Genomic DNA, 24,136 nt, shown 5'->3' on the forward strand with positions numbered 1-24,136 from the left:
TGCTTCAATTCCTCACCAATATCAAGATCTCTGCTTGCTGCTGGTAAATGGGAACATTCATAATTTACATCCAGAGGCTGAATACCTGTCCTGACCTATTCCTGCTGACACAGCTGAAGGCTTGTTACAATGTATCAGTGTAGACAATCTTCTGTGAGCTCAACACACCAGCATGCATTTTTCTGGGGGTCAATGGAGTCCATGAGGTGCCGGTTGCATCAGTCGTACTACAGATGCGAGACTGCATTGTGGTTTACGTTAACAATTGGAAACCATAATGTAAATGTGAACAGAGCCTTACCTACACTGATACATTGTAACAAGCACATCAGCTGTGTGAGTAGTACTAGGTCAGTATGGATCTTCAACTTCTGGATGTAAACAAGAATGTTTCCATACACTGACAACAAGCAAAGATCTTAAAAATGGTGAGAAATTGGAAACAAAATCTAGGAGAAATTTGCAGAACGTTCCATTATACAATGATTAATATTTATTTACATAGGACTGCACCGGTCACTGATAAGGATGTATAGTAACAAAAACAACTTCACATGTCAATATACACAACATAATACGACTCACGTGTCTACACACACTGATAGACACGGGACTGCATACAAGGGACTGCATACACGGGACTGCATACACGGGACTGCATACATGGGACCGCACACACGGGACCGCATACACGGGACTGCATACACAGGACTGCATACATGGGACCGCACACACGGGACCGCATACACGGGACTGCATACACGGGACTGCATACACGGGACTGCATACACAGGACTGCATACACGGGACTGCCTACACGGGACTGCTTATGTCTATGGACGGCTACGCACAGCTAGATACATTTCCCTTACACTATTATATACTATATACTATGAGAGATACTTACAGGAAGAGAAGAACGCCCGTGTTAGCCATCGCATACGCCAATCCCAGGATGCCGCTGCCCATGATGGCGTTACTCAGGTTAAATATGGACATCCCGAACGACGTCTTCCCCTCGAACTATGAGAACAGGAAATAAACGTGAAAAACATCCCAATGATACGGAGCGCACCTCACATGTCAAGAACAGGAAATGTTCCCCCAGAATCACAATTCACACCGCGCAGTCTGCAACAAAACCAGCGCCATTGTGTGGCGCTCACTACGGTTGTCACCCCCTCACCCGCACAGGTACATACGCGGGACCTTGAATAACATCCTGGGCGGGGGAGGGGATGTTTGAATTTGGTACTTTGCAGAACTGCTTAATGGTCCCTGATCAGGTCCCAATGATGTCGCTGCGCAGACGATTATCGTGTCCATGTTTAGAGACTCTAGGCTAGGAACGCTCTGGTTACATTGCACTCGGGGCCCCTGCCGGTTACTCACATCTGTGAATCGCGGCTTCTCTTTTCCGGGGGCATGAGGTAGGAACTCTTCCAGCTCTTGGTTTTCAGGTCCAGTATAACTAAATAGAGCAGATATGACTGTGGTTACTGGGGGGTCTGCGAGCAGGGGGCACAGCGGGTACCAAGGTCACAGGGTCACAGTAATCCCCCTTCCGACACATCATACCTCGGCTCCGGCGTCTCTGTTCCCAGCGTTCCATTGGGTTTTTCGCACAGCCGCATGTCCACCATTTCTGTCTGCGGAGGAAGCTCCATGTCTGGACGTCAGAGTCGCTCACCGCACTGCAAGAGATAGAGACGGTCACAGAACGGGACACTACAGGCAGCGTGTTGTGGCGGTGCTGGTGTGTACGTCTGTGTGCACTCCGCTCCACCTGACGCGTTCTGCTCCCTGAAAACAAACAAGATAAGGAGGGCGGAGAGCAGCACAGGTGACGGAGCGGGACCATGCACAATTATTCCCACACATACAATCGTGAATGTCCAATCCCTGATCCACCTGGTGACTACCGGCACTGCACGCGCAATATTCACCTAAACATACCACTCCACAATGCTGGGAGTTGTGGTCCCAGGAGAAGAGGATGGGCATTAACGGATCAAGCAGTAAAGTGACGCCTGCAGGTCTGCCTATCTCGGGGTCACTTCTCATGCAGGACCATCAGTGACCCCCTATCCCTTACCTCCTCCGCTCAAGTTTTTTTTCTTTTCAGTGCTTACAAAGCTGGAGTATGGCCCCCTCCCCCAATAACACTTTCTCATAAATCCACCCTCCGTCTCAGCCCCCTCCCATAATTCCTGCCATTAATATCCCGAGCTACTGTGTCTTTAAGAAGTGTTGAGTAGTAGAATTGTAGAGTCCTGTGAGGACGATGAGGATTCCCGTTATCGGGGCCACACATGAGACGAGGCAGAAACAACCAACTGCAGCCATGTGACAACATATAGCAACTGTCCATTATTTATTTACTTACAGCACCAACATATTCCGCAGCGCTGTACATGATGGGGGTCATTAGAGAAGATGGCGGGAGATGTTATTCTGCAGCTCGTATGTCGCCCCCCCCCATGGTGACGTCACAATAAGAACGCAATGTTCCAGTATGACAATAGTTTGGAGTTGTGAAAGCCGAACCTCTGGGCCCCTGAACTCTGACCCGATCACTTGTTTCTGTTTGACAGGAATTATCTGATCCAAAATCCACTTGTATCCGGAAAAACGGGTGTCACTGCGCTGCCACCAACTATGTGCGACGCGTCCTGAACCTATGCACGGCGTACGCACTAACCTGTCATACTGCGTATGTCACTTCCCAGTAGCTCATATATACTTCCCAGGAGCCATATGCTGCCCAGGAGTTCATATATACTGCCCAGGAGCCCGTATACTGCCCATGAGCTCATATATACTGCCCAGGAGACCGTATACTGCCCAAGAGCTCATATATACAGCCCAGGAGACCCTATACTGCCCAGGAGCTCATATATACTACCCAGGAGTTCATATATACTGCCCAGGAGCTCATATATACTGCCCAGGAGCCCGTATACTGCCCAGAAGCTCATATATACAGCCCAGGAGACCGTATACTGCCCAGGAGCCATATACTGCCCAGGAGCTCATATATACTACCCAGGAACTCATATATACAACCCACGCGGTTATATATACTGACCAGGAGACCTATACTGCCCAGGAGTTCATATATACTGCCCAGGAGCCATTATACTGCCCAGGAGCCCGTATACTTCCCAGGAGCCCGTATACTGCCCAGGAGCTCATATATACAGCCCAGGAGACCATATACTGCCCATGAGCTCATATATACTACCCAGGAGACCGTATACTGCCCAGGAGCTCATACATACTGCTCAGGAGCTCATATATATACTACCCAGGAGCTCATATATACTGCCCACGAGGTTATATATACTGCTCAGGAGCTGCATACTGCCCGTATACTGCCCAGGAGATCATATACTGCCCAGGAGATAATATGCCCAGGAGATCAAATATATTTCCCAGGAGCTCATATATACTGCCCAGGAGCCCGTATACTGCCCAGGAGCTCATATATACTGCCCAGGAGCCATATACTGCCCAGCAGCCATATACTGCCCAGGAGATAATATATATACACACTATCCAGGAGCTCATATATACTGCCCAGGAGCCATATACTGCCCAGGAGCTCATATATACTGCCCAGGAGCTCATATATACTGCCCAGGAGCCATGTACTGCCCAGGAGCCATGTACTGCCCAGGAGCCCATATATACTGCCCAGGAGCTCATATATACTGCCCAGGAGCCCATATATACTGCTCAGGAGCCCATATACTGTGCAGGACCTCATATATACTGCCCAGGAGCTCATATATACTGCCCAGGAGCCATATACTGCCCAGGAGCTCATATATACTGCCCAGGAGCTCATATATACTGCCCAGGAGCTCATATATACTGCCCAGGAGACATATATACTGCCCAGGAGACATATACTGCCCATGAGCTCATATATACTGCCCAGGAGCTCATATATACTGCCCAGGAGCCCATATATACTGCCCAGGAGACCGTATACAGCCCAGGAGACCCTATACTGCCCAGGAGCCATATACTGCCCAGGAGCTCATATATACTGCCCAGGAGCCATATACTGCCCAGGAGCCCATATATACTGCCCAGGAGCTCATATATACTGCCCAGGAGCCCATATATACTGCTCAGGAGCCCATATACTGTGCAGGACCTCATATATACTGCCCAGGAGCAAAATATATACTGCCCAGGAGATCATATATACTGTCCAGGAGCTCATATACTGCCCAGGGGATAATAAATATTACCCAGGAGCTCATATATATACTGCCCAGGTGCTCATATATACTGCCCAGGAGCTCATATATACTGTTCAGGATCTCATATATACTACCCAGGAGCCCGTGTACTGCCCAGGAGCCATATACTGCCCAGGAGATAATATATATACTACTCAGGAGCTCATATATACTGCGCAGGAGATAATATATACTACCCAGGACCTCATATATAATGCCCAGGAGCCATATACTGCCCAGGATCCATATATTGCCCAGGAGCTCAAATATAGTGCCCAGGAGCCACATACTGCCCAAGAGATAATATATACTGCCCAGGAGATAATATATACTGCCCAGGAGCCATATACTACCCAGGAACTATATACACTGCACAGTAGATAATATATACTACCCAGGAGCTCATATATACTGCCCAGGAGCTCGTATACTGCCCAGGTTCTCATATATACTGCTCAGGAGCTGTATACTGTCCAGGAGCTCATATATACTAGGCAGGAGCCCGTATACTGCCCAGGAGCTCATATATACTACCCAAGAGCTCATATATACTGTCAAGGAGCTCAGATAAACTGCTCAGGAGATCATGTACTGCCAAGGAGATAATATGCACAGGAGCTTAAATATATTGCCCAGGAGCTCATATATACTGCCAGGAGCTTGAATATACTACCCAGAAGCTCATATATACTGCCCAGGAGCTCATATATACTGCCCAGGAGTTCATATACTGCCCAGGAGCCCATATACTCCCCAGGAGCTCATATATACTGCACAGGAGCTTATATATAGTCCAGGAGCTCATATATTACCCAGGAGCTCATATATAATGCCCAGGAGCCTGTATAGTGCCCAGGAGCTCATATATACTGCCCAGGAGCTCATATATACTACCCAGTTGCCCGTGTACTGCCCAGGAGATAATATATATACTGCCCAGGACCTCATATATAATACTCAGGAGCCATATACTGCCCAGGAGCTCAAATATACTGCCCAGGAGCCATATACTGCCCAGGAGCTCATATATACTGCCCAAGAGCTCATATATACTGTCAAGGAGCTCAGATAAACTGCTCAGGAGATCATGTACTGCCAAGGAGATAATATGCACAGGAGCTTAAATATATTGCCCAGGAGCTCATATATACTGCCAGGAGCTTGAATATACTACCCAGAAGCTCATATATACTGCCCAGGAGCTCATATATACTGCCCAGGAGTTCATATACTGCCCAGGAGCCCATATACTCCCCAGGAGCCCGTATACTCCCCAGGAGCTCATATATACTGCACAGGAGCTCATATATAGTCCAGGAGCTCATATATTACCCAGGAGCTCATATATAATGCCCAGGAGCCTGTATAGTGCCCAGGAGCTCATATATACTACCCAGTTGCCCGTGTACTGCCCAGGAGATAATATATATACTGCCCAGGAGCTCAAATATACTGCCCAGGAGATAACATATACTGCCCAGGAGCCATATACTGCCCAGGAGCTCATATATACTGCCAGATGATCGAATATAATGCCCATGGCCTTATGTAGTGAATATGTTACTCAGATTAGGAGGAATCAAGAACAGAAAATAACCTGTCGCTGTTCCCATAATCCTTTGCAGCTGAATGAACTCACAAAGATCAATGAGACATTCACTGGATTTCTGTAATTTTCCAGTGCAAATTTAATGTAATTCTCAGTGTCCACAGATCCCGGGAGGCGCCAGGGTTGTCGGCGTCACAGATATTGATCAGTGATTTTGGCAATCTGCCCCCACAACTTGTCACTGATGTCGCAATCTGCGCTCGTGAATGCAGCCATTATGGGGGGCTACGAATAGAGGGGGGTCACAGAGTGTCCAGATCTAGACGTGTCATCTCCACATCCAGGTGAATACAATCTGTTGTTCCCTGTTATCTGACGCTCCTCTTATAATCCTACTGCACTATAAGGCCGTGTTCACACGGGGCAGATACGCTGCGTAAAAGCCCGGCAATTCCACAGGCAATTACGGACGGAAAAAACGCAGCAATTCCGCTACGTGTAAACAAGCCCTTATAAGCTGGAGGCCGGATTCACACGAACGTGATTTGCGTCCGTGCAGCCCGCGTGGTGTTGACGCGGCTCGCGTAGACCAATACAAGTCTATGGGGCAGTGCAGACAGTCCGTGTTTTTTGCGCAGCGTTAGTCCGCTGTGTAAAACTCGCGACATGTTCTATATTTCAGCGTTTTTCGCGCATCACGCACCCATTGAAGTCAATAGGTGCGTGAAAATCACGCATGCCACACGGAGGCACCTCCGTGGAACGCGCCTTTTTCACGCCAGACTGGTTGTCTCTATGCTAATGAGTTAGAGCAAACTTGTCCAAACCAGAAGAAAGCAGGACAGGCGCGCACATCAAGCAGGGGTGGCATTGTTGGCCTTTTTGTAGGCTGGCGAAAACCTAACACCTCCTTCAGTTTTTTCCACGCGCGGGAATAACGCATGCCGTACGCGCGCATTCAACGCACAAACGCACCAAATACGCATGCCACACACTGCTGCCACGCTCGCAAAACACTCACGTTGGTCTGAATCCGGCCGGAGGCTGACTGGCCCTTTAAGAATCTTTTGCACATTTTTCGCTGTTGAAGTTTTTTTTACGGTTTTCTTGTTTAGGTTTTATGTTCAGTTTTATGGAGGAGAAGAATTTAAAGCGCAATATATAAAGAATGAAATTCAGGGCACAGGGCAGGAGGGCGCCTGACTGTGCCACACACGAGGTGCCCGCTCTACAGGCTCAGCCGCAAGGGCCCCAGCACCGGTCAGACTATTTTTGCAGCACTGCAACTGTTTCGTGCCGAAGCGCAAAGATTATTATGTCAGGGTCTGTATAACGGCTATTAGTGGGGGAGGTCGGGGGCTGACAGTGGTTTGAAATGGCTTACCCCATCCATGTTCTCTGCTGTAAGAAGTCAACAGCAGCAGCACAAATGCCTCCTGTCCTGTCAGTTTGTTACAATGTATCAGTGCAGGTAAATGTATCAGTCTGGAGTCCAGGTTTAGCTCACAGACAATTGTCTATACTAAATACAATTGTAACAAACCCCCAGCTGTGTGAGCAGGACTAGGTCGGGTTTTCAGACTCTCAATGTAAACAAGCAGGTTTCCAGTCACTTTCAGCAAACAGAGATCTTTAAAATGGTGAGGAATTGAAAAACAACGGGGGGAAGTTGACAGCGTTCCTACGTAGATATGTCGCAAAACGGCCCAAAGGTCACAAAAATTGCGACTTTTGGGCCATTTCCCCCACTCTCGCCACTTTTAAAAAAAAAAGTGGATGGAGCTCAGGGGAAGGGGGCGTGGCCAGCGGCGGCCCTCCGCATTTACTACAATTTACGCCAGAAACTGTCGTAGATTTAATTTAGTGACATTTATTAAGGGCTTCTTGACGCATCTTACTCCAGCTTGTTTTTTTATTAAGAATGGCGCACTCCTTATACATCTCCCACAGTCTATCAGAAAGTCGCCAAACTTATTATTGTATGAAGCTTTATTTACGGAATACCGGCCCTTTAAGAAGCTATAGGCAGCCGTACTTACCTTGTAGCATCGCTATAGTCAGAACCGGTCAGAACGGATTATTTATAATGATTATTATTGACGGTGGTGTCATTATTAGTCATCATCGTTACGCGTCTGGCCGCCATTACAGATCTTTAGCATCGTCCTCGTCCTATTCCCGGCAGAGAACAGTCAGCGAATCTCCGCCATAAGATCCCAAACCGCCGTGGGTAACGCAGCGATCATTATGGAGCTCAGCTATGTATACAGAGTTATAGGCAGAGACATATGACACCTCCAGGACACATCCGCAGCCCCCCACCCCCACAGCACGGTGACCTCATTTAACCCCGTCTTGCCTGTAGCTGGGTGTGTAGTGGGATATGAGCTCCCTGATCTCAGCACTGACCCCATTCTGTATTAATAGGAAGGAATGGCTGCCAGGGAAAACCTCCCCCCTCCGGTGACGCAGAACATGGCTACGTAGTGCCTGCAGCGTATATTCGGATATTTGTAGCCTCATGTTTTGCACCGCCAAAATAGTGAACATATACATTGTGAGAATATTCCGGAAATCTGCAGCAAGAGCGCGAACAACCGGAGCGGGCACCGCCGCCATATCCATGTATGCAGCACACTTACCCCTACTAGTCACTGCATGCGCGGAAACTGACTGACCGATCATGTTGGCATTTATAGGCCATTATATAGCTATTCAGAGACAGACGTCAGAGGTATCAGCAGGGAACGCTGCTTTCTATCATCGCCAGCAGTAACTTTATCAGAAATTTGTGGTACAGTAGATCTCCTGTAGGATCGGACCAGATGGGCCAGAATCCCCTCCCCCGCACATCAATGAGCCTTGTGCGCCTGTCACCGGTTGTCTTTTCTTGCAGCACCCGGCAGAGGTATTATGTTATGGCTGATAGATATATATATATATATAGTAAAGCAGCGCAGGCAGGAGAAGGAGGGGGATTCAGGACCTTCAGAGAACCACATCCTGCGGCCCTCTTCACATCCCTATCTAACTACACCCAGCTCAAGTGACCTGCCGGCCTCACCTAGCTACTCCCCTGTTAGGAGCTGCAATCACAATTCTGCTGGGTGTTTTTGGAAACAGTCAGCAAGTTTGTGGGCAGACCACCCCGAACAGCTTAGCTGAGCTCCTATAATACAGGAGGCAGTTTGTTTTTCCTACATCAGATGACTATGGAGCCTGGAGTAAAGAACACAATTCCCAACACTTCCCAGAATGCAAATCACCAGAACTTGCTCTGTGCAGACACTGAACAAGGAGGGGATGACAAGATATTTCAGTTCTGAAGCTGTAGAATGTGAGTGCAGCTCTGAAGTATAATACAGAATGTCTATTAATTCTATATGAAAACTGTAAAGTAGTCATCAGACCAGAACATACCGGAAGGCAATGCTCTCCAGCTTGTTGCTCTCTGGATGCTGTAAGACTACAACTCCAATCATTCTCTGCATTCCTTTCAACAGCAGGAGAGACACGGGTTGGCGACCACTGCACCATAATGTGCATCACACAGGTGAGGGGAGGCAGAGACCCCCAACATTACATGACAAACACACAGATGTAGACGTTGCCGCCTGTTCTTCCCATAATTACCTTTTCTCTTTCTGCCAAGTAATGAAAACTCATCAGTAAATTCCAGGAAAATAACCTCTGAATTTTTAACTATACAAATTCTAATTATATCATCTCCCGCCCCTCTCACCCCAGCAAACTCAAATAGTGGACACGGCCTCTGTCAACTGACCCGCACCACGAGCGCCAGAGGCAGACACTCATGTGCCAGTTTTCCGTGTTTACATAGAGAGATCGACCTTCACCACATCTACCCTACAAGCAATAATCCTCACCTGCCCTGTATTATACTTCAGAGCTGCACTCACTGTTCTGGAGTATAATACAGGATAAGTAATGTAATGTATGTACACAGTGACTCCACCAGCAGAATAGTCAGTGCAGCTCTGGAGTATAATACAGGATGTAACTCAGGATCAGTACAGGATAAGTAATGTAATGTATGTACACAGTGACTCCACCAGCAGAATAGTGAGTGCAGCTCTGGAGTATAATACAGGATATAACTCAGGATCAGTACAGGATAAGTAATGTAATGTATGTACACAGTGACTCCACCAGCAGAATAGTCAGTGCAGCTCTGGAGTATAATACAGGATGTAACTCAGGATCAGTACAGGATAAGTAATGTATGTACACAGTGACTCCACCAGCAGAATAGTGAGTGCAGCTCTGGAGCATAATACAGGATGTAACTCAGGATCAGTACAGGATAAGTAATGTAATGTATGTACACAGTGACTCCACCAGCAGAATAGTGAGCGCAGCTCTGGAGTATAATACAGGATAAAACTCAAGATCAGTACAGGATAAGTAATGTAATGTATGTACACAGTGACTCCACCAGCAGAATAGTGAGTGCAGCTCTGGAGTATAATGCAGGATATAACTCCGGATCAGTACAGGATAAGTAATGTAATGTATGTACACAGTGACTCCACCAGCAGAATAGTGAGTGCAGCTCTGGGGTATAATACAGGATGAAACTCAGGATCAGTACAGGATAAGTAATGTATGTACACAGTGACTCCACCAGCAGAATAGTGAGCGCAGCTCTGGAGTATAATACAGGATATAACTCAGGATCAGTACAGGATAAGTAATGTAATGTATGTACACAGTGACTGCACCAGTAGAATAGTGAGTGCAGCTCTGGAGTATAATACAGGATGTAACTCAGGATCAGTACAGGATAAGTAATGTAATGTATGTACACAGTGACTCCACCAGCAGAATAGTGAGTGCAGCTCTGGAGTATAATACGGGATGAAACTCAGGATCAGTACAGGATAAGTAATGTAATGTATGTACACAGTGACTCCACCAGCAGAATAGTGAGTGCAGCTCTGGAGTATAATACGGGATGAAACTCAGGATCAGTACAGGATAAGTAAGTATGTACACAGTGACTCCACCAGCAGAATAGTGAGTGCAGCTCTGGAGTATAATACAGGATGTAACTCAGGATCAGTACAGGATAAGTAATGTAATGTATGTACACAGTGACTCCACCAGCAGAATAGTGAGTGCAGCTCTGGAGTATAATACAGGATGTAACTCAGGATCAGTACAGGATAAGTAATGTAATGTATGTACACAGTGACTCCACCAGCAGAATAGTGAGCGCAGCTCTGGAGTATAATACAGGATGTAACTCAGGATCAGTACAGGATAAGTAATGTATGTACAAAGTGACTCCACCAGCAGAATAGTGAGTACAGCTCTGGAGTATAATACAGGATGTAACTCAGGATCAGTACAGGATAAGTAATGTAATGTATGTACACAGCGACTCCACCAGCAGAATAGTGAGTGCAGCTCTGGAGTATAATACAAGATATAACTCAGGATCAGTACAGGACAAGTAATGTAATGTATGTACACAGTGACTCCACCAGCAGAATAGTGAGTGCAGCTCTGCAGTATAATACAGGATACAACTCAGGATCACTACAGGTTAAGTAATGTAATGTATGTACACAGTGACTCCACCAGCAGAATAGTGAGTGCAGCTCTGGAGTATAATACAGGATATAACTCAGGATCAGTACAGGATAAGTAATGTATGTACACAGTGACCCCACCAGCAGAATAGTGAGTGCAGCTCTGGAGTATAATACAGGATGTAACTCAGGATCAGTACAGGATAAGTAATGTAATGTATGTACACAGTGACTCCACCAGCAGAATAGTGAGTGCAGCTCTGGAGTATAATACTGGATGTAACTCAGGATCAGTACAGGATAAGTAATGTAATGTATGTACACAGTGACTCCACCAGCAGAATAGTGAGTGCAGCTCTGGAATACAATACAGGATATAACTCAGGATCAGTACAGGATAAGTAACGTAATGTATGTACACAGTGACTCCACCAGCAGAATAGTGAGTGCAGCTCTGGAGTATAATACAGGATATAACTCAGGATCAGTACAGGATAAGTAATGTAATGTATGTACACAGTGACTCCACCAGCAGAATAGTGAGCGCAGCTCTGTAATATAATACAGGATATAACTCAGGATCAGTACAGGATAAGTAATGTAATGTATGTACACAGTGACTCCACCAGCAGAATAGTGAGTGCAGCTCTGGAGTATAATACAGGATATAACTCAGGATCAGTACAGGATAAGTAATGTAATGTATGTACACAGTGACTCCACCAGCAGAATAGTCAGTGCAGCTCTGGAGTGGGTGGAGTAGGACGTGTGGAGAGAGCTGCTGAGACTACCGTGCAGGCCTTGGATCCAGGGACTTTCCTTATCCTATCTGCCCAGGCCTCATACCATCTGCCTGGGCTTGGAAAGTACCCTGAGGGGGGTTCCATCCTAGGATGGAGCCTCAGACCTCTACCTCCCGGAGCATGCCAGCGGGGGGTAGAGGGTCATCCCAGCTGGCTGGGAATATGCAAACAGTCGCGGGGGTGAGGAGATCATCTCGGGGCAAGGCTGTCCTGGCTCCCCCTGACGCTGGAACCCTGGATAAGGGTATGGAGACGCGGTCCGGCAGGGTGATCGAGGTGTTGTCATCTGGAGAAGGACCAGCGCCGTCCGGACATTTGGATGACGGTCGTGTGGAGGAATGGGGACAGCTGAGGACCGGAGAGACGGTGGAGAACTTCAGCTCCCGTCTGGCTATGCGGTTGGAGGAGTATCGGGACCTCAGGAAGTCGCTGCAACGGCTCCGTGCGGACTTGGCGGTCGCCAGAGGAAGAGCTGCAAAAGCCTCAGGAGGTAAGAGGTCCCGATACCTTTTAAATGTGAAATCCTTGTTGGAGGAAATAAAAGAAGTGGAAGAGAGACGTGAGGAGATTTTGGCAGGCGGAGGGGTGTTTGGTGAAAAATTAAAAAATGAAGAGAGGTTTGCCGAGATGGCAGAACCTATAAAAATAGAAAGTGTGGAGGAAGACAGCAGAGCCCCAGACACAGCAAAGGAAATTGTGGGGGAGAAAATGGAGCATGAGAATGCAAAGTCCAGAGAAGGCTCAGATTCTGATGCACCCAGGAGCAGTGAGGAGGAGGAGGGTGGACTCACAGCTGGGAGAAATCAGGAGAGTTTTGATACTGACAGTGAGCGGCCTCCAGGATTACTCACACAGATCCGTAACGTGGAGTCGCCGGTATCCTTCCAGGGATTTTGTTTCGGTGCAGAGTTACCCGCAGAGGAGGAAAAGCAAAAGAAAAAAAAATTTAAGAAGAAAAAAAAGACAAAGGAAAAAAAATCTGCTGAAGGTTCATTTAAAATGGTGTATACAGCAAGATCCTTCCTGTGCTCTGAGCCAGATGCAAGTCAGGATCAGGGCGCAGGTCCCGCAAGACCCCCAGCTCAAGCCTCTGCAGTGGGGCTGGAGCGGGAATGCGGGGAGAGTGTTACGGGTCCGGCATTAGAACACGTGGTGGTCAAAATGGCGCCGGACGCCAACCCCTGCAAAGGGGGCGGTACTGGTGGCCTGGTGACGCCAGGGGGTGTGTCCCCGTGTCCGGTTAATGGCGAGCCCGGGAAACTGGTCTCTGATGCGAGTCAGCGGTCTGGAGAACGGGTAAACCAGAAACCGGATGTGGTGTCTGAAAGCCGGAAGTCTGTCGGTGTCGCAGTAAAGCCGTCAGACGTTCCGGACAAGGGCGGTCACAGAGGGGGCTCCGGCTCTGTTGGCCACTCCTCTGTGGGAGGGGGGAGTGGTCCGGCGCCGGAGGCGGCTCCAGTGACATCAGTGGCTCCTTCGTCCGCATCACTGAAAAGTGGTGTAGGCGAGAAGGGGGCTGCTGGCGTCGGGGGCGGCGGTGGCCCCTTTCCCAAAAATGTTCCGCACATAGAAAAGATGGAGGTTAATGAGGCGGAGGGCACAGCGGGGACACCGCTTATAACATCTGGTGGCGTCCCTGCAAAGGTGCCTGATGATGCGGAGACTGAAGCAGTGTCTACCCACACAAAATGTACAGGAAAAATACATAACATAGGACCAGGCCTGGCCAGAAGGATGACTGCAGGGGGACCTGGTGGGTTAAATAAAAAAGTTGCGGCTGTGGATGTGGGAACTGCTGGGGGTATGCAGGTGTCTGTAAATAAAGTTGCTGGAGTGTCTGCTGGTAATGGGGTGTTGAGTGCTGTGTCTGTGGGTGGTGGGGATGGGGTATCAACCAGGGGCAATGGGCCTGGCGCTCCTCTTGCTGTGACATCCGGCAGGTCTTATGCTGGTGTGGCAGCGGGGGGACAGCGGGCCCACCCATCTTCATCCTCAAGGTCCGGGGACGGTAACTTGCAACAACGTCTCTTGGACGCTTTAAGAGAGGGAAAGCAAACCCTAACCATAGGGGGAGTGCAGAAGGACCTGTCTTTCTGGATAGACAGATATGGTCTAAATGCCTTCCGAGAGCAACGAGGAGATCAGTGGTCGCTCCCAACAGCCGGGCAGGCTGTAGCCAGGAGGAATGTGGTCCGTCTCCGGTGGCGTGGCAATGATGCGTGCCCTCCCAGAAAGAGGGTGGTGGAGCTGCTGCTGGGGATGGGCTTCAAGGCGAGTGACATCTTTGCCTTGATACATCCTCATGGCTCAGTCGAGTTTGACATCAGCTTTGTTCACCTAGGGGGCCTTGAGGTCTTCTGGGGGAACTACGAGCTGATGAAGGACGAGCCTGGCTGGCGAGACTTTGCTGCACAAGCAATTTCTCGCCAAAGTGGTCCCAAGAGAGTGACCGTTCTTACCCGTAATGAGTCACTCTCTTGTATTGATATCATGACCTGGTTGGGAAGGTACGGAGAGGTAGTAGAGATGCCACGGAAGAACATGGATGAGTTTGGCATCTGGTCAGGGGCCTGGACGTTCATGGTTAAATTAAAGCGTCTGGGACAGACGGTGTCCCACATACCATCGTCTGCTTTCCTGGGAAGAGATCGGATCCTTGTCTTCTACCAGGGGCAGCCGAAGTTGTGTCACCGGTGTGGCGACCCCTCACATTTGAGTGCAGGCTGCAAGGTGCAGAAGTGTGCTCATTGTGGGGGGATTGGTCATCTAGCCGCATCGTGTGACCGTATTCGGTGCAACCTGTGTGGTGACTTAGGTCACCCGTTCAGTCGGTGTCCTCGCTCTGTTGTCAATGCTTGTTCCAAACCTGCGGAGGATGAAAGGAGGGAGGCCTCCGTGGGTGAGGGTGCGGGCAGGGACGATGGGGCACAGGGGCAAGGGAAGAATGCAAAGAAGGGTCCCCCTTCTCGCCAGAGAAGGGCGGAGAAGCGAAGGAAGGAGAGGATTTGGAGGGCGCTCCAGGAAACTGGGACAACCTCTGATTCGGATCTGGATGCCCCCCCTGAATCTGATGCCCCTGGGGAGGCCGAATTGAATGGGGAGATGAGGAGGATCCAAAGGGAGCAGAGGGCTGAGGACTCTCAGTCCTCCCACTATGAAAGTGTGGGAGAGGAAGAGAGGACTCAGCCTACAGCAAAAGGGACACCGGGCAAAACCCAAGGGCCAAATACATCTGGCCCCGCCCTGGCCCAGGAAGGTAAATCCTGTAACCCCCTGGTGCGCTCTACTGATCGATACCATGCTCTCGTGGACATTCCAGCCTCTCATACTAAGAGGGAGGGCATGGTAGGGCACCCTAGAGTCGTTGAGCCTCCCCTGCTGCAGGGGCCGTTGCCCCCAGAGGGGGAGGTTGACCCGGTACTTGGGGATGAAGATGGGAATAGGGTGGTGAATATGGACTCCTCAGTTTGCAAGAAGCGAGGCAAAGAAGGGGGGTCCTCATCAGATAGAGGGGGGGGTGGGAAGAAGAAAGCCGTCTAACTCAAACATCCATGATGGCGGCACCCACTCCGTTGACGCTGGCATCAATTAACGTTGCCAGCATTAAGTCAGATAGGGCGAGATTTGCAGCCTTTGATTTTCTTGGCCGAGTTGAAGCCGACATTTTGTTTTTGCAGGAGACCAGGCTGTCACTTTTGGCAGATGTCGTTAAATCTAGGAGAGAGTGGCGACGCGGGCCCTCCTACTGGTCTCTTGCGGCTGAGCCCTATAGCGGAGTGGCGGTCCTTTTCACCGCACCGGTAACATGCCGACGGATGATTGAGTTAGAAATGGGGAGGTGCTTGATCTTAGATGTCCTCATGAGGGGACAGGAATTAAGACTAATCAATATATACGGACCCCAGAGCAAATGGGACCGTAAAAGTCTCTTCATGAGGATTAAGCCTTTCCTTTTTTCAGGTCGACAAGTTATCTTTGGAGGGGACTTCAATACTGTCGTGAGGCCCCGAGATAGAGGAGGTTCCGGGGATAAAAAATTGACCTACGATAGTGTAGCATTAAAAAATATAGTTAGCGATGCTCGCCTGGTGGATATCCACATCAGGCATACCCCAGGCCACTCGGGTTTCACCTATCGTAGAGGTAGTTGTAGGTCTAGGATAGACAGGTTTTTTTTGAAGGAGGAAGCCATCTCTTCACCAGTGTCCGTTGTTGAGGTGGAGTTCTCCGATCACTGTATGATTATTTTCTCTTTGAACATTGCAGAGTCCCTCCAGATGGGAAGAGGTATATGGAGGCTGAATTCTACTCTCTTGGAAGAAGCGGAGATAAGACAGGCCTTTGAGGATTTTCTTCAGAGCCAGGTACCTTTGTTGGATCTCAGTGGTACTAAGTCTGAGTGGTGGGAGTTGTTTAAAGTCCGGGTGGCAGGATTTTTCCGCAGGCTCTCGAGCCTCAGGTCCATGAGTAGGTACCGCCTATATCAGGAACTGAGGAGGAAACTCGAACATCTGGTCTCAACCGGGGGTATTGGGGAGGAGATCTCCGTGGTGAAAGCTTTGCTCAGGAGGTGTCAGTATGATAGGCACACATCTTTAGTTCTTGAGAGGGATTTCGGGAGGTACCGCTCGCCCGACCCCTACAGGAACTGTAAGATGTCAGTGAGTCGTAAGGTTGTGACAGGACTGATTGATAGTACAGGATCTCTGAAGAGATCCAAATCAGGGATCTTGGAGGTCGTCAGATCCTTCTACTCGCACCTCTTGGGGAAGCAAGATCCAAACCGAGACGAGATGTCGGCTTTCCTGGCTGAAACCATCCCTGAGCCAGGGGTAGACCCCTCTCTCGGTGTTTTGATAGATTCGATCAAGGAAGAGGAAGTGGGATTGGCGATTGATGGGCTTGCCCTCAAAAAATCGCCAGGGCAGGATGGCTTAACATCCGAGTTTTATAAGACTTTTAAAGGAACCCTAGTTCCCCTCTTGACTGAGGTGTTTAATGAGTGCCTTTCCTCGGGTACTTTGCCAATGTCAATGAGGAGGTCGGCCTTGATCGTTTTATCGAAGGGTAAAGACTCGACCCGTATTGAGAATTGGCGTCCCATAGCGCTGCTCAATACGGACAGAAAGGTTCTCGCAAAGGTGCTGTTTAATCGGCTGGTGAAGTTTGCATCCCGGCTCCTTTCGCCGGTCCAGCATTGCTCTGTTCCAGGCCGCAGCACATTTAGTGCTGTCCTCAGTGTCAGAGAGGCAGTGGAGCAGGGAAATTCTGGTCGGTGGGAGGGGTACATCCTGTCCTTGGACCAGGCCAAGGCTTTTGACCGGGTGGACCACGAGTACCTCTGGTCGGTCCTTCTGAGGTACGGCCTACCGGGGGGGTTTGTCAATTGGCTACAGACCTTATACACTGGGGCTGAGACTTTTGCGCTGGTGAACGGTTGGGTTGGAACCCCCTTTGAGGTTGGGTCTGGTGTCCGCCAGGGTTGTCCCTTGAGCCCTTTGCTATATGCGTTCGCAATTGATCCTTTTCTTAAAAGGATCGATCGTGGGCCATTGGCGGGAGTCGGGGCCGGCCTGGAGGGGCCGGAGGCCACTCAGAGGGTGGTTGCGTACGCAGACGACGTCTCCATTTTTGTCTCCTCGAGAGGGGAGGCAGAGTGGGTGATGTCGGAAGTGGAGCGTTACTCATTGGCATCTGGGTCCAAGATCAACCGGGATAAGTGCAAAAGTCTCTGGCTGGGAGGAGGAGATCCTGGTTTTGATCTCCCGGACACCCTTCCAGAGCCTCAGGGGTCTGCTAAGATCTTAGGAGTCGAATTTGGCCCGGGTGATTACCCCAAGAAGAACTGGGAGGATAGGCTGAATCTAGTTGCCCAGAAGGTCGACCAATGGAAGGGTTGGTCCTTAACCCTGAGGGAAAGGGTTCACTTGGCCAAGGCCTACCTGGTGCCCATGTTGCTTTACCTGGGCAGTGTGTGCATCTTGCCAGAACCTCTCTGGACTCGGGTCTATAGCCTGTTCTTCCAGCTGTTATGGGGGAACAGGCTCAACCTAATCAAGAGGGAGGTTACTTACCTACCAAGGACACTAGGCGGGTTAGGTATGGTTAACCCGGTGGTGTTCCTAGTGAACACCTTTGTTAAGATCAACCTGGCAAACCTCTGGCAAGAGAGGGCTCCTTGGTGGATATCCTCCTGCAGGGGGTGGTTTCGGCCTTTCTTCCAGGAATGGGAGAGAGGAGGGCAAGTGAAAGACCTGCGTACACCTCACGGACATCTCCCGGCTTATGCCACCCTGGCGCTGAAGATTGTTCGCCGGTGGGGTCTGGAGGTGTGGGAGATCAGGACCATGTCGAGAAAATTTCTTGACAGGAGGGTCCTGATGACCCACTTCCAGAAGCCCCTGGCGCTCAAAGACTGCCCAAGTAGTGACCTCGGGGTGGGATTAAAACTTTTAAATTCAGCGAGGATTCCCCAGAAGTTTTGGGATCTGGCTTGGCGTTGCTTCCATGGGAGACTGTATGTGAGGGACAATCTAAAGTGCAGAAGCTCTGATGATCGGGATTGCCCCCGGGAGGAGTGCGGCGGAGTGCTGGAAAGCATGGAGCATTTCCTGCTTCATTGCCCTTTCAATACAGAGGTATACAAAAGGGTGGGAGCCTCCATTGGTTGGCCAGGCCTAACCAGCCTCTCCTATGCTGGGTGGGCCTATGGAGTGTTCGGAGACCTCGGTGGTAGGGACCATTGCACCTTGTTTCTAGTCAGTATAGTGGTCAGGCACTTTATGTGGAATGCACGATGTCTAGTTTCTACCCAGAAGAAAATCCTCCTAGTGGATGAGGTTGTTAGCAATATCATGGGTGACCTGGTGAAGGTGCATTCTTTGGAGGTTGGCAGATTGGGAGCATCCAAAGCCTCTCGTCTTTGGAGGGGCTTTTCCTTTTGGGTGCCTTAATGTGTCTGCCTTCATGAGGGAGGGGGAGTCGTCACCGGTGCTCAACTGGAGGTGGGGGTCTGCGTTCCGCTGAGGCACCAATAAAAAATATAGCGATAGGACTCGGAATAAGGGAAAGGTGAGGGTCAGCATAGGGTCAGCTTTCAATAGGGTCAAGAAAGGGTTAGTAATAGGGTAAGGAGATAGGGCAAGCGATAGGGAGGGTGCAGCGGTGGACGTGGTACCTTGGCCTCTGGGGGGGAGCTGGGGGGGGGCTTTCCCTTCTCTCTATCTGGTGATGGGCTAGGTAAGCACTGGAAGATTTTTGTTTTGTTTAGGATTGAAATGGCAGGAAAAAGGTTTACAAGCGACCGAACTTGGTGCTTTCGGGTACGGTGTATTTTGTATATGGTTTGGTATTTGGACAGGTTGGTGACGTGTATTGTATTATAATGTAGAAATGTTGTTAGAATAGGGATAGACTTAAGGGGGCTAATAGATAGGTTGGGAGGGGGTCGGGGGGGGGGGGGTTTGCCTGACCCAGCCCCGGACTATGCGGACATGGGAGGACATGGGGCGGGGGGCTGGGCTGGGGTGTTGGGTGTGGTGGTGGGGGCCAGCATCTGGACTATGCGGACGTGAGAGGACATGAGGCGAGATGCTGGCTGGGGTGGTGGAGTTTAGGTAAGAAGGGTAAGGTTAGGGAAAGTCAGGATGTGTATAGTGTGATTAAAAAATATATATATATAAAAAAAAAAAAAAAATTGGGATTAGTATTATTATATTTGGGATTTTTGGGGTTATTATTATTATTATTTTATTATTATTATGTTGTTGTTTTATTATTATTATCATCATTATTATGTTGTTTCTTTAGGCCCTTGGTTGACGCGGGTCGGGGGATTTTCTGTTAGTACTTTGGATTACGTTTATATGATGTTTGTATATATTCTAGTTATTGTTTAGCTTCGGATGAAGTGTAGATGTAAGTATATAAGAGTGGGGTGTATGTGGCCGGGTCTGGTATCGTTTTCTCTTCTCATATACAGAGATGTATATAAGAAAATTTGTTTATAAGAATTGGGTTGTGACTTTTTGGTTATATGGAATTAGTTATGTATTTGTTTTTCAGTTTATGTTTTGTAAATTTATATAAAATAAAGAGATACAGGATGTAACTCAGGATCAGTACAGGATAAGTAATGTAATGTATGTACACAGCGACTCCACCAGCAGAATAGTGAGTGCAGCTCTGGAGTATAATACAAGATATAACTCAGGATCAGTACAGGACAAGTAATGTAATGTATGTACACAGTGACTCCACCAGCAGAATAGTGAGTGCAGCTCTGCAGTATAATACAGGATACAACTCAGGATCACTACAGGTTAAGTAATGTAATGTATGTACACAGTGACTCCACCAGCAGAATAGTGTGTGCAGCTCTGGAGTATAATACAGGATATAACTCAGGATCAGTACAGGATAAGTAATGTATGTACACAGTGACCCCACCAGCAGAATAGTGAGTGCAGCTCTGGAGTATAATACTGGATGTAACTCAGGATCAGTACAGGATAAGTAATGTAATGTATGTACACAGTGACTCCACCAGCAGAATAGTGAGTGCAGCTCTGGAATACAATACAGGATATAACTCAGGATCAGTACAGGATAAGTAACGTAATGTATGTACACAGTGACTCCACCAGCAGAATAGTGAGTGCAGTTCTGGAGTATAATACAGGATATAACTCAGGATCAGTACAGGATAAGTAATGTAATGTATGTACACAGTGACTCCACCAGCAGAATAGTGAGCGCAGCTCTGTAATATAATACAGGATATAACTCAGGATCAGTACAGGATAAGTAATGTAATGTATGTACACAGTGACTCCACCAGCAGAATAGTGAGTGCAGCTCTGGAGTATAATACAGGATATAACTCAGGATCAGTACAGGATAAGTAATGTAATGTATGTACACAGTGACTCCACCAGCAGAATAGTCAGTGCAGCTCTGGAGTGGGTGGAGTAGGACGTGTGGAGAGAGCTGCTGAGACTACCGTGCAGGCCTTGGATCCAGGGACTTTCCTTATCCTATCTGCCCAGGCCTCATACCATCTGCCTGGGCTTGGAAAGTACCCTGAGGGGGGTTCCATCCTAGGATGGAGCCTCAGACCTCTACCTCCCGGAGCATGCCAGCGGGGGGTAGAGGGTCATCCCAGCTGGCTGGGAATATGCAAACAGTCGCGGGGGTGAGGAGATCATCTCGGGGCAAGGCTGTCCTGGCTCCCCCTGACGCTGGAACCCTGGATAAGGGTATGGAGACGCGGTCCGGCAGGGTGATCGAGGTGTTGTCATCTGGAGAAGGACCAGCGCCGTCCGGACATTTGGATGACGGTCGTGTGGAGGAATGGGGACAGCTGAGGACCGGAGAGACGGTGGAGAACTTCAGCTCCCGTCTGGCTATGCGGTTGGAGGAGTATCGGGACCTCAGGAAGTCGCTGCAACGGCTCCGTGCGGACTTGGCGGTCGCCAGAGGAAGAGCTGCAAAAGCCTCAGGAGGTAAGAGGTCCCGATACCTTTTAAATGTGAAATCCTTGTTGGAGGAAATAAAAGAAGTGGAAGAGAGACGTGAGGAGATTTTGGCAGGCGGAGGGGTGTTTGGTGAAAAATTAAAAAATGAAGAGAGGTTTGCCGAGATGGCAGAACCTATAAAAATAGAAAGTGTGGAGGAAGACAGCAGAGCCCCAGACACAGCAAAGGAAAATGTGGTGGAGAAAATGGAGCATGAGAATGCAAAGTCCAGAGAAGGCTCAGATTCTGATGCACCCAGGAGCAGTGAGGAGGAGGAGGGTGGACTCACAGCTGGGAGAAATCAGGAGAGTTTTGATACTGACAGTGAGCGGCCTCCAGGATTACTCACACAGATCCGTAACGTGGAGTCGCCGGTATCCTTCCAGGGATTTTGTTTCGGTGCAGAGTTACCCGCAGAGGAGGAAAAGCAAAAGAAAAAAAAATTTAAGAAGAAAAAAAAGACAAAGGAAAAAAAATCTGCTGAAGGTTCATTTAAAATGGTGTATACAGCAAGATCCTTCCTGTGCTCTGAGCCAGATGCAAGTCAGGATCAGAGCGCAGGTCCCGCAAGACCCCCAGCTCAAGCCTCTGCAGTGGGGCTGGAGCGGGAATGCGGGGAGAGTGTTACGGGTCCGGCATTAGAACACGTGGTGGTCAAAATGGCGCCGGACGCCAACCCCTGCAAAGGGGGCGGTACTGGTGGCCTGGTGACGCCAGGGGGTGTGTCCCCGTGTCCGGTTAATGGCGAGCCCGGGAAACTGGTCTCTGATGCGAGTCAGCGGTCTGGAGAACGGGTAAACCAGAAACCGGATGTGGTGTCTGAAAGCCGGAAGTCTGTCGGTGTCGCAGTAAAGCCGTCAGACGTTCCGGACAAGGGCGGTCACAGAGGGGGCTCCGGCTCTGTTGGCCACTCCTCTGTGGGAGGGGGGAGTGGTCCGGCGCCGGAGGCGGCTCCAGTGACATCAGTGGCTCCTTCGTCCGCATCACTGAAAAGTGGTGTAGGCGAGAAGGGGGCTGCTGGCGTCGGGGGCGGCGGTGGCCCCTTTCCCAAAAATGTTCCGCACATAGAAAAGATGGAGGTTAATGAGGCGGAGGGCACAGCGGGGACACCGCTTATAACATCTGGTGGCGTCCCTGCAAAGGTGCCTGATGATGCGGAGACTGAAGCAGTGTCTACCCACACAAAATGTACAGGAAAAATACATAACATAGGACCAGGCCTGGCCAGAAGGATGACTGCAGGGGGACCTGGTGGGTTAAATAAAAAAGTTGCGGCTGTGGATGTGGGAACTGCTGGGGGTATGCAGGTGTCTGTAAATAAAGTTGCTGGAGTGTCTGCTGGTAATGGGGTGTTGAGTGCTGTGTCTGTGGGTGGTGGGGATGGGGTATCAACCAGGGGCAATGGGCCTGGCGCTCCTCTTGCTGTGACATCCGGCAGGTCTTATGCTGGTGTGGCAGCGGGGGGACAGCGGGCCCACCCATCTTCATCCTCAAGGTCCGGGTGACGGTAACTTGCAACAACGTCTCTTGGACGCTTTAAGAGAGGGAAAGCAAACCCTAACCATAGGGGGAGTGCAGAAGGACCTGTCTTTCTGGATAGACAGATATGGTCTAAATGCCTTCCGAGAGCAACGAGGAGATCAGTGGTCGCTCCCAACAGCCGGGCAGGCTGTAGCCAGGAGGAATGTGGTCCGTCTCCGGTGGCGTGGCAATGATGCGTGCCCTCCCAGAAAGAGGGTGGTGGAGCTGCTGCTGGGGATGGGCTTCAAGGCGAGTGACATCTTTGCCTTGATACATCCTCATGGCTCGGTCGAGTTTGACATCAGCTTTGTTCACCTAGGGGGCCTTGAGGTCTTCTGGGGGAACTACGAGCTGATGAAGGACGAGCCTGGCTGGCGAGACTTTGCTGCACAAGCAATTTCTCGCCAAAGTGGTCCCAAGAGAGTGACCGTTCTTACCCGTAATGAGTCACTCTCTTGTATTGATATCATGACCTGGTTGGGAAGGTACGGAGAGGTAGTAGAGATGCCACGGAAGAACATGGATGAGTTTGGCATCTGGTCAGGGGCCTGGACGTTCATGGTTAAACTAAAGCGTCTGGGACAGACGGTGTCCCACATACCATCGTCTGCTTTCCTGGGAAGAGATCGGATCCTTGTCTTCTACCAGGGGCAGCCGAAGTTGTGTCACCGGTGTGGCGACCCCTCACATTTGAGTGCAGGCTGCAAGGTGCAGAAGTGTGCTCATTGTGGGGGGATTGGTCATCTAGCCGCATCGTGTGACCGGAATTGCTGCAACCTGTGTGGTGACTTAGGTCACCCGTTCAGTCGGTGTCCTCGCTCTGTTGTCAATGCTTGTTCCAAACCTGCAGAGGATGAGAGGAGGGAGGCCTCCGTGGGTGAGGGTGCGGGCAGGGACGATGGGGCACAGGGGCAAGGGAAGAATGCAAAGAAGGGTCCCC

General features: G+C 49.6%; 1 protein-coding gene across 3 annotated transcripts in view; it reads right to left on the reverse strand.

Moving 5' to 3' along the window:
• SLC38A3 (solute carrier family 38 member 3) overlaps positions 1 to 24,136 on the reverse strand; it is an 87,852-nt gene that overhangs the window by 21,024 nt on the left and 42,692 nt on the right. For 2 of the 3 annotated variants that reach the window (XR_012849778.1, XM_075831970.1), the window contains exons 2-4: positions 1,579 to 1,694; positions 1,393 to 1,471; positions 908 to 1,023 (exon numbers count right to left, since the gene is read on the reverse strand). Coding sequence is in view for 2 of the 3 variants with exons in the window: in XM_075831970.1 (XP_075688085.1) it covers positions 908 to 1,023; positions 1,393 to 1,471; positions 1,579 to 1,667 (284 nt within the window). In the remaining variant the exon portion in view is untranslated. Of the gene's footprint in view, positions 1 to 907; positions 1,024 to 1,392; positions 1,472 to 1,578; positions 1,931 to 24,136 lie in introns of those variants that run through there. The other variant, XM_075831971.1, reaches the window with a different exon arrangement.

The sequence above is a fragment of the Rhinoderma darwinii genome, chromosome 7 (assembly GCF_050947455.1).
Source record: "Rhinoderma darwinii isolate aRhiDar2 chromosome 7, aRhiDar2.hap1, whole genome shotgun sequence".
Lineage (NCBI taxonomy): Eukaryota > Metazoa > Chordata > Amphibia > Anura > Rhinodermatidae > Rhinoderma > Rhinoderma darwinii.